We start from the raw sequence: 15,443 nt of genomic DNA on the forward strand, positions 1-15,443 counted from the left end.
GTTACATGGATGAATTGTATAGTAGTGCCGTCTGGGGTTTTAGTGTGCCTGTCACTCAAGTAGTGTACATTGTACTTAGTGAGTAATTTTTTATCTCTCATGCCTCACCCACCCTCCTCACTTTTGAGTCTCCTGTGTCCATAATACCATTCTGAACGCCTCTGCATACCCATAGCTTAGCTCCCACTTATATGTGAGTAGAGGCCACTCAACCTTATTTCTTCTCCCAACTTTCATTCTATTGTTTGTATTTTGATTTTGTCCTTTAAACATTTTTATTTCCATAAATTAGATGTGGAAATTAGATGTCATTTTTATAGACAATGTTCGTTAGTATTTATTTATTTATTTATTTATTTATTTATTTATTTTGCAGGATCATTTTTCTTCTTTCCAGAGTGCATTTTACAAATGTTTCTTTGGTTTGGGTCTGCTAGTAGTAAATTCTGTTTCTGTTTCTCTGAAAATGTTTTTATTTTACTCTCATGAGTGAAGATATTTTTGCTGGGCGGATAATTCTAGGATGTTATTTTCTCTTGGCACTTAGAAGGTATTATTTCACTGTCTCTTGGCTTTGATTTTTGCTGTTGAGAAAGTTGCTGTCAGTCTAACTGTCATTCCTTTGTAGGTGATACATTTTCTTTTTAAAATGCCTTTAAGAGATTCTGTTTGTTTTTGGTGTTCAGCATGCTACTTTCAATGTGCCTACAGTTGGATTTACTGTCTTTATATTTTCTGGAGACTGTCATGATGCTTACTGTGTCAATGTACTCATTTTTTCATCAGTTCTAGAAAGAAATCTTTTAATTTGTTCTCTCTCCCATTTTCTCTATTCCTTCCTCCTGGACCCTGATTTGCTGTTGAAACTTCTTATTTTATCTTCTGCATCTCTTAACATCTCTTTCACATTTTATATATTGTTTCTCTGTGCTGTATTCTGGGAAATTTCTATGGACCTATCTTCAAGTTCTCTAATTCTCTCTTCAGCTGTGTTTAGTATGCTATTTACTGCCACTCTTTGTGGTTTTTGAAATAGCAAAAAAAAACTATATTTTTTATTTCCAAGAGTTATATTTCTTTTTCAAATATGAATAGTCATATATGCCATTCCCTTCTGCTTGCCCATTTTTATGAATATATTTTTTCTTAAACAATTTATATGTGGTTTTTCTCTCTTCTGATTCTGATAATTCTAATATTTAAAGCCTGCATGGGTTTTAATTTTTTATTTCTGTTGATTATCACACATTACAATTTGTTTATTTGTGTGAATGATCTTTGTGAACTCATATTTGACTCATCTTAATCTGTGGAAAACTTGAGAGCTTAAATTGAGGATGCTTGCCTCAAGAGTGGATTTGTGTTTGCTTCTGTCAGGAGCCAGAGACACAATTACCCTGGACAAATGTCATCTCCTTTCAGGGTCTCTAGTCTGAACTGGGAATCACAGAGTGAGCTTACCCTTTTTGCTATATTGTTGTTTGTCCTCAGAGAAGGAATTCTGCCTTTATGTGTACAGACTCTGTGTGTGTGTGTGTGTGTGTGTGTGTGTGAAGTCCCTGTGGAGATTTCCCTTACTTCCAAAATCCTAGCAATGCCAATAAATTGTATTTTAGGAAGCAGATAGCTGTTTGAAAGCAGGAGGGCCCTCAAGAGAGCGAATCCCTCACACTGTGGGAAGTAGAGGTTTGGGCCTGTTTTTGCATTAAATGGAGAGGAAGTATGAAAATCCAAGGAAACATGGAAACATTTCATTGCCATTAAAGCCACCCCAAATAAATGTTAGTTATTGTTTGTGGCACATAGTTTCCTACATCTCATCTTGTGATTGTTCTCATGCTCTCTTGTGGGTACAAAGCTGTCCAATAACACCCTTGCCAATTCTACCCCATTCTGGTAACAGTCCCCATGACCCAATTTGCACACTAGACCAAGTATAATGCTATATGTTATAATACTATAATGGACACAGGTACAAGGGAAGGGCTTGTGACCAAAGCTTGCCCCATTCAAGTCTTCTTCTGGAATTCTCCATATCAGAGGCAAAGAAGTCTGTCTTCTTGCATTGCAAATGGGATGCACGTAAGCCTGAGGCTTTTGGTGGCCATCTTCCACGCCACATGGAGAGTGTCCATCTTTAGCCTTGATTAACACATGGGTCTATTTCTGAGCTGAGACTGTAAGGAAGATATTTTAAGAATGATTATAAAGAAGGAGGGTTAGTCACTGACAGTACATACATTCAGAGGGCTACAGGAAGGCTCCCTTACTGTGCAACAACTGGGACCTAAACCTTCTGCCCCTTTGCCACCTTCAAGTCAGTAAAAGAGACATGACTTTTAGCAAGTGCCATCACCCACACAATGCAAGTGACAATTAGGCCAATGCAGAAAATAAGACTTAGAACCTTTTGGAGTGGCTCCCTCTTTTTTGAGAATTAGCTCACTTCTACTTAAACCACAAAAATATAAACTTGCCAGTGAATCTGACTTCCTCGTTCCTTTGAGTTAGAACATCTGCAACATCAAAGTGAAACAATAACTCCTTCTGAAGCACAGGAAAATTAGTTGGAAACAGAACTATTCTGGTTTCAAGTACTATTAGAAGGGAAATGGGTCTAGTTATAACTAGACATAGAATTGGAAAATACCCAGAACTTTCTGACTTCTGAAAAAGGCAAGATCAATTGGCAAGTGTTTGATGTTTCAAAAATAATTTTTAAAAGCCTATTATTGAAAGACTCTTGGATTATGTCAGATATACAAAAAGGAGAAGAATGCAGCTCCAGATAATTTTAATGACATTCCAGACCTAGGAAGGAAGGATTAATGCCTGAGAACACTCAGTTGGGTCAGCATTTCCCCCCAACCAATGCAGAATTGCTGCTGTAGGATTAGGATGGAGGGAGAACATTAACAAAGGCTGTTTCAATGTAGATTAATTCAGTTATACAGTCAGGGGAGAAGCACCTACATCCCCTAATGTCACAAGTAACTTCTTTTTGTTATTTTTTGTCATTTTATTTATTTATTTTTTTGAGAGAGAGTCTTGCTCTGTGACCCAGGCTGGAGTGCAGTGATGCGATCTCGGCTCACCACAACCTCTGCCTCCTGGGTTCAAGCAATTCTACTGCCTCAGTCCCCTGAGTAGCTGGGATTACAGGCATGTGCCACCATGCCCGGCTAATTCAAGTAACTTCTTTAAAAATTCTGAGGTCTGTAAGTTTAAATGCAACCAAGATAACTGTCAGTCTTGAAATTTCTACCATAAAAAACATGTATATTTTAATATTTGACAAGAGTTAGGTTAATTTGCCATTCATTTCTCCCAAATTCTGAGTGCACTTGCAATTCAGATTTTTTAAAATAAAAATTTGTGTCCGGCACTAGACTCAAGAAAAAATTACATAATAAAAACCAACATGGAATTCTTATCATGTGTTAGGCACTGTTCTAAATTCCTTACATGTGTTAATTCGTTTAATCATCACAACCCTGTGAGTTATATACAGCACTTTCTGCCCTTTAGCTGGAAAAAGAAACTGATGCATGGATGGGTTAAGAACCTTGCCCAAAGTGACTGATTAGTTAAGGAATGAATCTTGGATTTTAACATGAGCAGTGTGGCTTCAGAGCTTGTGTTTTAACTATTGTGTCCTACTTCCTTTTAATTGTTGAAAGGCCACATAATGTATGAAGACTGCAATGGGAGTCAGGAAAACCTGAGGCTCAAATTCCAGCTCTGTCATTTACTAGCAGGAGCATATCAGAAATCTTGCTCAACCTCACTGCTAAGCCTTAGTTCCTTATCTGTGAAATACTGTAGTATGTATGTCACAGAGAGGTTATGAAATTAAAGGAGATAAATGAATGTAAAAGAGCCTAGTATGTGTCAAGTGCCTGGCATATAGGAGACCTTTGATAAGGTTTGGCTATTAGAGGGTAGGATGTTTTGATCTCGTAGCTTTGATCTGATATGTACTTAAATACACATGTTTAAGTCAGAAAACCAAGGCTATTACATTTTCATTGAGCATTGATAGAGTATTTTTCAACCACAAGTCGCTTTAAGCCAATTCAATTCTGTGATCAGTTTTTTTAATGGTATAGTCTCTGCTTCCAATTTTTTAATTTTTGTTTTCAATTTACAAAGACTTCTTTGGGTTAAGATCAATTGCACTTCTTTATTAGTGTTTTTGGCAATATCAAATGTGACCAATTATAGCCTCTGTCATTGTGGGCTTTCCTTTGTGGCAATTATTTCTTCCAGGTTCAACTTTCCCAGGTTGAATTCCGCATATGAAAGTGTTATAAAAACTTTGGTTCCATCATTCAATTTTAGTGTATCACAAATGTTACTGTTTGCAGTTTTAGCCATCACTGAGTTTACTTTGTGCTAATAAATTTCTACCAAACCTAGTTTTTCTGGTGTCAACTTTTGAGGTTGTTATTGTTGACAACAAAACGTTATTTCTTTCTGCCATTTTCCCCCAGCAGTATACAATGTGCAGTTTTAGTAATGTCAGTTTTATTTGGTTTTCATAAACTTTTTATATTGAGATAATTATGGTTTCACATGCAGTTTTAGGAAATAATACAGAGATCCTGCATGCCTGTTAACCTGGTTTCTCCCAATGATAGCATCTTGTAAACTACAGTACAGTATCACATCTAACATATTGACATTGATAAAGTCAAGATACAAAACATTTCCAACACCAGAAGGAGCCCTCATGTTTTGATTTTATAACCACACCCACTTTCCTCCATTTCCACTCATTTACAATCCCTGAAACCCACTAATCTGTTCTCTGCAATTTTGTTATTTCAATAATGCTATATAACTAGAATCACACATTATGTAACTTTTTGGGATTGACTTTTTTTTTTTTCCCCTCAGCATAATTCTCTGGAGATTTATCTAAGCTATTGGATGAATCAGTATTTGGGGCCAAGTGGGGTGGCTCACGCCTCTAATCCCAGCACTTTGGGAGGCCGAGGTGGGCGGATCACCTGAGGTCAGGAGTTGGAGACCAGCCTGGCAAACATGGCAAAACCCCATCTCTACTAAAAATACAAAAATTAGCCTGGCATGGTGGTGGGAGTCTGTAATCCCAGCTACTTGGGAGGCTGAGGCAGGAGAATTGCTTGAACCCAAGAGGCAGAGGTTGCAGTGAGCTGAGCCCGCACCATTGCACTCCAGCCTTGGCAACAGAGTGAGACTCCATCTAAAAAAAAAAAAAAAAAAAAAAGTTGTTTTCTTTTTATTGCTGAGTGGTATTCCATGGTCTGGATGTACTACAGTTTGTTTAACCTTCGGCAATTGAAGGACACCTAGGTTAACCCTGTTTTTGGCTATTACAAATAAAGCTGTTATATATATTTACGTACAGGTTTTTGTGAGAATGTAAGTCTTAATTTCTCTGGGATAAATGCTCACGAGTCCTATCACTGGGTTGTATGATAGTTAAATCTTTAGTTTTCGAAGAAACTGCTACACTGTTTCCCAGAGTGGCTGTACCACTTTACATTCCCATCAGCAATGTATGAGTGATCCAGTTTCTCTGCAGTCTTGTCAGTAATTGGTGTTGTCACTATTTCTTATTTTAGCCATTCTGACAGGTGAATAGTGATATTACACTGTGGTTTTAATTTGCATTTTCCCACACTGCAGCTTGTCATTTTATCCTTTTAACAGAGTCTTTCACGGAGTAAACATTTTTAATTCTGATAAAGTCCGACTTATCAGGTTTTTTTAATTGATTGAACTTTCCGTGTCAAGTTTAAGAATTTTTTGCCTAACCTTGGATCCTGAAGATGTTCTCATATTTTTTTCTAAAAGTTTTGTGGTACTACAATTTACATTTAAGTCCATGATCTATTTTGAGTTCATTTTTGTATAAGATGTGAGACTTCCCCTGTGCTTCCCCCCACCTCAGAGATATCCACTTGTTCCAGCATCATTTGTTGAACAGGTTATCTCTCTCCATCAAATTGCTTTTGCATCTTTTTGAAAATTAATCAAACATATTTACATGGATCTATTTCTGGTTTCTCTTTTATGTTCCTCTGATGTATGTGTCCCTTTACCAGTACCACACAGTCTTGATTATGGTAGCTATAGAAAAAGTCATAAAATTCCTCCCACTTTTCTTTTTCAAAATTGTTTTAACTATTCTAGTTCCTTTGCTTTTCCAGATATATTTTAGAAGAATCTTCTATATTTACAAAAATCTGGCTGGGATTTTGATAGAAATTGCAATAAATCTGTGTGTTAGTTTGGGGGGAATTGACATGTTTATTATGTTGATCTGCTATATGTAGTCTTCTGATCTGCGAACAGTGTGTTTCTCCATTTATTAAGGTCTTTTATTTCTTTCAGCAGCATTTTATCATTTTCAGCAGACAAGACTTATATATATATTTTTTTAGGTTTACATCTAGGTATTTCTTTTTTTTAGCGATTGTAAATGGTATTGTATTTTAAAATTTTGACAACATATGTTCATTGATAATATGTACAAATACTATTGATTTTTTAAATGTTGATTTTGTATCTTTCTACCTTGCTGAACTCATTCTTTCTAGAAGGTTTATGTAGATGCCTTACCATTTTCTACATAAGCCATCCAATTATTTGCAAATGGGGTAGTTTTATTTCTTTCTTATTAATATGTATGGGTTTTATTTCCTTTTCTTGCCTTCCAGCCCTGTGTTGAACAAGAGTGGTGAGTATCAAAGTTCTTGCCTTATTTATAATTTTTTGGGGAAAGCATTCAGGCTTTCACTATTAGGTATGATGTTTGCTGCAGGTTTTTGTTTTGTTTTCTTTTTCTTTTCTTTTCTTTTTTTCTTTTGTAGATACTCTTTATCAAGCTAAGAAAGTTTCCTTGTATTCTTACTTTTCTGAAAGTATTATCCATGAATCGGTGCTGAGTTTTATCATATGCTTTTTCTGCATCAATTGATATGTTCATGTGATTTTTCTTTTTTAGCTTGTTAATATCGTGGCTTATTAATATGATGATTGATTTTAGAATATTGAATTTGGAATCTAAATTGAATTCTTGGAATCAACTCCACTTGATTGTGGCACATAATTCTTTTTGTATATTGTTGAATGCAATTTGCTAATGTTTTACTAGGGATTTCATGTTTATATTCACGAAGGACATTAATTTGTAGTTTTTGTTTATTTCATCCATTCTTTGCCTGGCTTGGAATTAGGGTAATACTAGCTTCCTGAAATGAATTGGAAAGTGCCCTTGGGCTAGAGATTTTTGGAGGGAGTTTTTAAATTGTGAATTTAATTTTATTAATAGTTATGAGAATATTCAATGATCTATTTCGTATTGGGTGAGTTGTGGTAATTTGTGTTTGGTCCATTCACATAAGTTGTCAAATTTATGTGTGTAAGGTTGTTCATGGTATTTCCTTATTATTCTTTTGATGTCTGCAGGGTCGGTAGTGATATACCTGTTTCGCTCATTGTATTGGTAATTTGTGTCATCTTTTTTTTCTTCATCAGTTTTTCTAGAAGGTTGTCAATTTTATTGAACTTTTCAAAGAACCAGATTTTTGTTTCACCAGTTTTCTCTATTGTTTTTTATTTTTGCTTTGTTTTCTGCTCTTTATTATTTTCTTTCTTCTGCTTGCCTTGGGTTTATTTTGCTCAAGGTTCTTAAGTGGAAGCCTAGAAGAATGCTTTGAGACTTTTCCTCTTTTCTAAAGTATGCACTTAATGCTATAAATTTCCCTCACAACACTGCTTTAGTTGTGTCTCACGAATTTGACATTTTATTTTTCATTCGGTTCAATGTGAATTTTTTATTTTCCTTGAGACTTCCAGTTTGATTTGTGGATTATTTAGAAGTGTTTAATTTCCAAGCACTAGATGTTTTCTTCTTTTGTTATTTATTTATAATTTTGATTCTATTGTGATTGGAGAACACATTTTGTATGATTTCAGTTTTTAAAAATGTGTTGAGCTTGTTTCATGTCCCAGGATACGTTCTATCTTTGTATATGCTCCATGGCCTGGGAAAAAAATGCATATTCTACTGTTGTTTGAGTCTTCTGTAAATGTTGATTAGATCTTGTTAGTTGATAGTGGTTTTGTATTCTTCTGCATCTTTGCTGATTTTCTGCTTATCGAAATCTTCAGCTATAATTATGGACTTATCTATTTGTATTTCCAGTTCTATTAGTTATTTTTTCTTTTATTGATTTAATTGTTTTTGAGATGGGGTCTCACTCTGCCACCCAGGCTGGATTGCAGTGGTATGATCTTGCCTCATTTTGCAATCTCTGCCTCTCAGACTCAAGTGATCCTCCCACGTCAGCCTCCTGAGTAGCTGGAACCACAGGCACATGCCAGCATGCCCAGGTACAGTTCTATTAGTTTTTGCTTCACATGTTTTGTAGCTCTGTTGTTTGATACGTGTCTAGAATTGCTGTGTCTTCTTGGTGGATTGACCCTATTATACATTTATAATGTTCCTCTCTGTTTCTGGTAATTTTCTTTGCTTTGAAGTATACTTTATTTAATTTTAATATAATCACTCTTTTGCAAATATTCTCTCAGTTTATGGCTTATTTTCTCACTCTCTTGATCAATAATTTCTTTGTCTTTAGTTTTAGAAGTTTATGTTGTATCTTATGGATATCTATGGGTTTATCCTTTTAGAGTTTCATACTTTATCACATTTGAAAAGTTTTCAGCCATTGTTCCTTGAGTACTTTTCCAGTCTTCTCCTTATTGTACCTTTCTCCTGGATTCCCATACCATGAATGTTAGATCTTTTGTTATAGTCACATAGGCCCATAAGATTCTACTCATTATTTTCCCCAATAAATTTTGTTTCTCTGTTTGGATAACTTTTATTGTTCTGTCTTCCAGTTCATGGATTCTCTCCTTTTTTCCTTTATTCAGTTGTTGAGTCCATCCACTGAGCTTTTCATTTTTGTTATTGTATTTGCCAGTTCTAAAATTTTCATTTTGTTCTTGTTTATACTTCTTTTTTATTTGCTGAGACTTTCTATCTATTTCCAGAAATTTTCTTTTTTGTTTGTTTCAATGTGTTCACAATTGCTCGTTGAGACATTTTTATTATGGTGGCTTTAAATTATTTTTAAGTAAATCTAACATTTGTTCTCATGTTGGCATCTATTGATTATCTTTTCATTCAGTTTGAGATATCCTTGGTTCTTGGTATAAAGTGTGATTCTCAGTTGAAACCTAGACATTTTGAGTATTATAAGACTAGGACTTATTTAAACCTTCTGTTTTATCTGGCTTCCTTTGACACCACTCCAGAAGAGAAAGGGGGCCACTGCCTTATTGCTACCAGCTGGGGACAGAAATCCAGGCCCCTACTCAACTTCCATTGTCACCTGAGGTGTGTGTGTGTGCACTTTTATTACTGCTGGTGGGAGTGGGAGTCCTGGCTTCCCTTCAGGCCTCTACTGATACCTCCCTGGCTGGGAGGTGTAGGAATACCTCATTACTTCTTCCTATGTGGACTTTACAGGGTGGCAGGGGTTGGGGGCCAAAAAAGGGGTATTCAACCTTGTTCCTGCTGGATGCTGATAGAAGTCCTAATTCCACTCATCTTCCTTTGACACCATCTAGTGTGGAGGTGGGGAGAGATGCCTGAGGAGGCAGTGGTTGAAAGTCTGGGCTCCCCTGTGGTCTCTGCTGGCATTGCTAGGGCAGGAAGAGGGAGCTCCTTGTTTCAGTTTGTGAGGGTAAAAGTCTAGGTTCCTCCCTCAGTCTTCGCTGGCATGGGTAAGGGTGGAGTTTGTTGGAGTAAAGTGGTTATTGTCTGAATTATTTTTCTTGTTAGACTGCCCTTTGTTGGTCCTTTGACTGGAAAGAGCTGATTTGTGTTGGGGCTTTTTTGTCTGCACTTGGTGTCTTGGGGTTATTCCTTTTTTTGGCTCCTGGTCTGGGATATATGAGGCAAAAAAAAAAAAAAAAAAAAAAGCCCAGGAAATTTACCACTGTGTGGCTCCTTGGGTCCTGAGGTCCCTAGCTGGTCTGTCATCTCTCCACCTTTCAGTGTTCTCACGTTTGTTTTATATATGATGTTGAGGGCTTTTGGTTGTACTTAAGGGAAAAAAAAGAAAAAGTAAGTCTACTCCATTTCTGTTAAATTCATTTTGTATAGATTAGTTCTACCAGTAATATTCAGAATGAATTGGAAAAAATACAAGTCTGTATTTATTTCTTGGAGCAAAAAGCAAAGAACATTCGGGAAAAACGCATGGGTTATGGAGGTGAAGTCAAAACATCCTGTTTTATGGTCTTTATTTTGACTATGTATTGACCACCATGTTGAGTACAGTATAAAGAAGTCTAAGACAATGATCCTGGCTTCAAGTAGCATGTAGGTTAGTTAGGAAGCCAAGATGTGGATTGCAAAATAGGTATGCCATACAAGCAGTAACTACTAAGTACTCCATGGGCCATGCAGTTTGTTAGTGAAGAGTGATGTCAAGATGGCGCAGCCAGGGAAGAGACAGAATGTGAACTAAGCGGAGAAAACCCAGGCATGGATATGGTGGAAGGGGGCAGCTGGGGAAAAGGTACCAAAGTAGGGAGAATGGAACTGACAAACGTGCAAGGTCAGGGTTATTAACCAAAAAACCCCACAGCATTTAACTATAGGGTATGTATCAGGTTCTGGGCACTGTGCTGAACACCTTACGTGGAGTAGTTTTTATCGTCCTTTGCAACCTGCCTTTGAAGTGCGAATTATTTTCCATTTTACAAACAAGAAAACAGGCTCAAAAAGGTAACTTCTCCAGCTTCATACAACTGTATCAAGAAGAAGAGCTAGGATTCATAACGAAGTCTGTCTGAAATGTCTTAAGCATTACTCTTGAATACTTGGGTTGCACATGGCATTTGGCTTGAACAGAGGATTAACTTGGGCAAGGGTAAGAGAATAAGGTTGGAAACTGAGGGAAGATATGTGAGTCCTTCCATTTTGAGCAAGGCGGCTGTCCCTGAACATTTTTGAGGAGAAGAATAAGGGTCCTACCGTAGGCCTCTTTGGGGATACCAGGCAGAAGGGACTGGGGCAAGGGAAGAAAATGGAATGGGGAAGAGGGCCTGGTTTCCATGATAAGAGCCAAGAAAGTGGACCTCAAACTGACCTTTGCACAAAATCCTTTGTCAGGTTACCTTTAATGTTGTTTTAGAATTACTAATAAGATATAAATCTCCCAATGGAGCTTATCCTATTTCTCTCTCTCTAATACAAATGTGACACTAGGGGCTTTTTAAAGAAAACATTTAGAGAGTTCAATAAAGACTCTGAGATACGATGGGTTAATTTCTATTTAACTTTTGGCTCCTTATTTTTAAAATGTCATATTACTGAGTCATGCTTAGTCATTGACTCAGGGCCTGGTTAGGTTAATTAGACACAATGTGGGTAGACAGAATGACATCACATACCTCCTTCAAAAGAGACAGAGGAGAAATAGAGGAGAAGAGAAGGATTCCAATAGAATTTTATTCTGTAAGACTGGATGGGACTGACCAAAAAAAGAAGCAGACCAAATAGATTCCAATGAGATCTTAGATAATGCATTAGTCTGCTTTCATGCTGCTGATAAACACATACCCAAGAGTGGGTAATTTATACAGAAAAAGAGATTTAATGGACTCATTCCATGTGGCTAGGGAGGCCTTACAATCATGGTGGAAGGTGAAAGACAAGAGAGAATGAGAATCAAGTGAAAAGAGTTTCCCCTATTGAAACAATCAGATCTCTTTAGACTTATTCACTACCATGAGAACAGTATGGGGGAAACCCCCACCCCCATGATTCAATTATCTCCCAAGGCCTCTCCTACAACACGTGGGAATTATGGGAGCTATATAGCTCAAGATGAGATTTGGGTGGGGACACAGCCAAACTATATCAGATGTTGTGGCTGTGGTGGAACAGTCAAGAAATAGTGCTGATGGAATTATAAATACTTCCTATCAATACAGGGAGGGAAGGCCAAAGAAGTTCACAATCAAATAAGAACTATAGAGTGCCGTTTTCAAAAATGTTTCACAGAACATCAATTCCATGAAATTATCTGAGGAAAAAAAGGGGTGAGGGGCATTAAACATTAAGTTTCTTTACTGCATGTCTTTAAAATTCTAAAGTGCATTATGAACTCCCAAGAGAGGATATAGTATACAGGGTTCCCAAATCTACTCGTTCACAGGAATCCTCCCACTTCACTCTTTTTAAAATTTCTTTTTGTCTTGAAGATTTCTTATGATGCGTACTTTATACTTCACTCTTTCATAAGTTCTGGGACAGGAAAAGACTTAAGACATGTCACAGAACTGTATCCCTAACTATAGATTTTTCTCTGGTGTCTCCAAAATGTGCCTGTTGTGTGTTTCTCAGATTACTTGAGAGCTAAATGAATATTTTGTATTCAAATCGAAATTCACAAAGCCAAGTCATTGTCATAGAAATTCCCAAAATTTTCTCCCCGACCCTCTAAACTATCCAAGTGAATCAATAAACCAGTTCATGAGAGGAAATTGCAGCTATTTTATATGCTTTTTTAAAATCAATGTTCAATTATAATCAGATTACAAAAGGAATCACATTGCCACATCTCCTTCTGGCTGGCGCTGTAAGCCAGGCGTCCTTGGTTCTCAGTAATCCCTGTTCTGCTGACAGGCATGGAGCTGGGCCTCTAGTACTATCTGATCAAGGGAGCTGTTGGGAGGCGCTCTCTCCTCTCTCCTGGAGGCCTGAGGGAGCTTCTGGAACTCCTGGAAGTTTGGGTCTTTCCCTTGGGTAATGTGCCGCACCCTCTGCTCCTTTTTCTTAATGGCCTCCTTGATGCCCTCAATGTGGCACTTTTCCTCCTTCTCGGCTTTCAGTTTCAGGATGTGGTGGTTTTTCTCCCTCAGGTGGTTGAGCTCCCGGAGGTGCTGCACCTTGTCCCTCGTGGTCTTGTGCACGTGATTCCTGGCCTGTCGGATCTTCTCATCTGCCAGCTCCACCAGAATCCTTTTGCGCATCTTCCTCTGCTCCTCTGACTCCCCTGCACGCCACCTGGCTTGCTGCAACTGCTCTTCCTCCTTCTGGGCCTTCTCCCTCAGCTCGCGGTGCCGCTCCTTCATCAGGCCCTGGTGTATCTCTTGGGACCGCTGGAAACTTTGTTCCAGGGACAGCTGCCTAAGGAGCTCCTCAGCCTTGGCCTGGCAGTCCATGAGGACCTTCCGGGCCTGGTAATTGATGAGAGAGCTCAGGTTGGTGTCCTGGACCTTCTTCTGTCCCTCCACGGCATGCAGATGCCTCTTGCGACAGGCCTCCACCAGCCTCCTCTGTAGCTGCAGGGTGTGTTGCTCCTGGAGGTTCCGTTGCATCTTCTCCTGCTCCCGCAGGCGCCGCACCTGGCACTGCTTTCGGTGCTCTGCCTGGGCGCGCGCCTTCTCCAGTTTCTCCTGGCGTGGGCTCTCCTGGTCCTCAGTTTGTTCCTTCCACCGGCTTTCCCCCGGGGTTACGTTCTTCCTCTGGCTGTCCCGCCGCCGGCAGCGCTGCTCAGGGCTTTGGAGGGTCTTGCGCTGCTCCTTCTCCTGCCACTGCTCCTGGCTCTGCTGCAGCAGCAGCCGGCGTTCCCGCTCCAAGGTCATCTGGACCTTCTGATCCGAGCGCTTCAACTCCTCCCAGGCCTCAGCCGCCTGTTGCTGCAGCTCCCGCATCCTCTGGGCCTTCTTGAGACGGGTCAACACGAGGGCCACAATCTGCTGGTCCTGGGAGGACACCACTGCCTCTTCCAGCTTGCTCTTCAGGACCTGGGTGTGGGGGCTCCGCATCTCTTTGCTAGAGGCCGAGGGCTGGGAGTCCCGGCTTGCTAATGACTCAACCTGGTCGCTGCTGTCTCTCTTCTGGGCGCACACGCAGGCTGAGTGCCTCCTGAACTTTTGGGAGGGCACAGAAGACCGCTCCGAGGGAACTGAGGAAGCGGACCAGCGACCTAGATGTCTGCCGATCGGCACTGCCCACTGGTCTCCACCCTGTGCCTTTTCTACCCTGAATGTGCCACTCAGGGGTGTGCCAGCTCCTCCGGAGTAAGGCGGGGGCGAGTCTCCCTGGGCCAGTGGGTAATGCGGGCAGGGCTGCGGGCAGGGCTGCGGCCGCTGGGGTGGCAGCTGGGTCTGCGGCTGCCAAGCCGGGCGGGGCTTGGTTCCTGTCTCTCCCCAGGCATCTTCCAGGCACCTGCTGCGGAGCCCGTGCTTCCTGGAGCGGTCCAGAGGCCTGCGGACCACATCGCTCAGGCTTCGGCTGCCCCGCGGTGAGTCTGAGCACCCGCGCCTGCGAGGCCGCGGCGTGAACGAACAGTGCGGGTGCAGCCAGCACGCCCCAGCTTCGCTCTCCGCACCCGGAGTCTCGGCCCGGGAGCACGCGGGGGAGTCGGCTCCGGACCTCTGCCCGCCCAGCCGCTGCGTGGACTCTCGCTCTCCGCCGGGCCGCGGGGGTTCCCAGAGGTCCCGGTAGGGCGGCTGAGAGAAGTGGCTGAAGCCTGCCATCCCTCCCTCTGGGCACGCGCAGAGTCTGCGCAAGGGGTCTGAGACCTCCAGAGGACGCTGCAGACACCCGCCCCGCCCCCCGGTCCCGAAGTCGGGGTCGCCTGTGACGCTCCGGCCACTTCACAATGCTCCTGGCAGCTGGGTCCCCGCAGTCTTCAGCCCTTGCCCGGCGCCGCCCACCCCAGTTTTGCTAGCGCTCGGAGCACCTGGAATGGGAAGGACAGGAGGCTGGAGATGGGGGTGGTGGGGGTCGGGTAGGGGAGAAAGGGGTTGCAGGTTGGAGGAGGGAATATGTGGGAAATCAGGATGACATTTAAAGATGAGGGCGCATAGTGTCCCCCCACCAGTGTTTCAGGGAGAAATTTGAACTCGCATTTGCATACAAACAGCAGGATTTTAAGAGAGCCCGGGTGAAGGCGTCACCCTCAGAATAAAAAGAGTAGGGAGAAGGGCCAAGGTGCAGTTTCAGGGAGGAGATACCCTCAGCTGCAGAATCACCGTCCTGCACGTGTGTACCTCTGCAACGTGGTCAAATAGAGCGGCTGTGGACGCACATTAATATGCGACACCATCCATTTGCCGTTTTAAATTAGCAAGCCCAAAGCATGCTTTAATGTTAACTTTTAAAGATTTTTAGAAAAGGAAGACGACGACTCTATTTTCTAATATGGTAATTACTGCTTTTGTCAAAATATGAATGCTGCGTGCACATTTCTGAAATAGCATCAGTGAACACCATGTTGAAATCACATTTTTCCCCCTTTTCCTCGAATTTTGTGGGATTCTTGTTCCTTGTTGAGGCACCCTTGGCTAATGGGAAAAGCACTGGATCTGGTAGAGAAAAAGAATTTGAATCTCCTCTACCACTCTTCACTCATGGGCTC

General features: G+C 40.8%; 1 protein-coding gene across 1 annotated transcript; it reads right to left on the bottom strand.

Annotated features, from left to right (window-relative positions):
• Window positions 1-12,553: 12,553 nt before the first annotated feature.
• CCDC185 (coiled-coil domain containing 185) lies at window positions 12,554-14,656 on the bottom strand. The gene has a single exon (XM_012000992.1). It carries the CDS (start codon window positions 14,557-14,559, stop codon window positions 12,676-12,678), a length of 1,884 nt encoding a protein of 627 aa, XP_011856382.1. The 5' UTR covers window positions 14,560-14,656; the 3' UTR covers window positions 12,554-12,675.
• Between the last annotated feature and the right edge of the window lie 787 nt (window positions 14,657-15,443).

The sequence above is a fragment of the Mandrillus leucophaeus genome, unplaced genomic scaffold (genome assembly GCF_000951045.1).
Source record: "Mandrillus leucophaeus isolate KB7577 unplaced genomic scaffold, Mleu.le_1.0 Scaffold645, whole genome shotgun sequence".
Classification (NCBI taxonomy): Eukaryota; Metazoa; Chordata; class Mammalia; order Primates; family Cercopithecidae; genus Mandrillus; species Mandrillus leucophaeus.

Bases quoted from the DNA above. Each gene is read 5' to 3' on its own strand.
- CCDC185 (XM_012000992.1), bottom strand. From the start codon at position 14,559: ATGGCAGGCTTCAGCCACTTCTCTCAGCCGCCCTACCGGGACCTCTGG.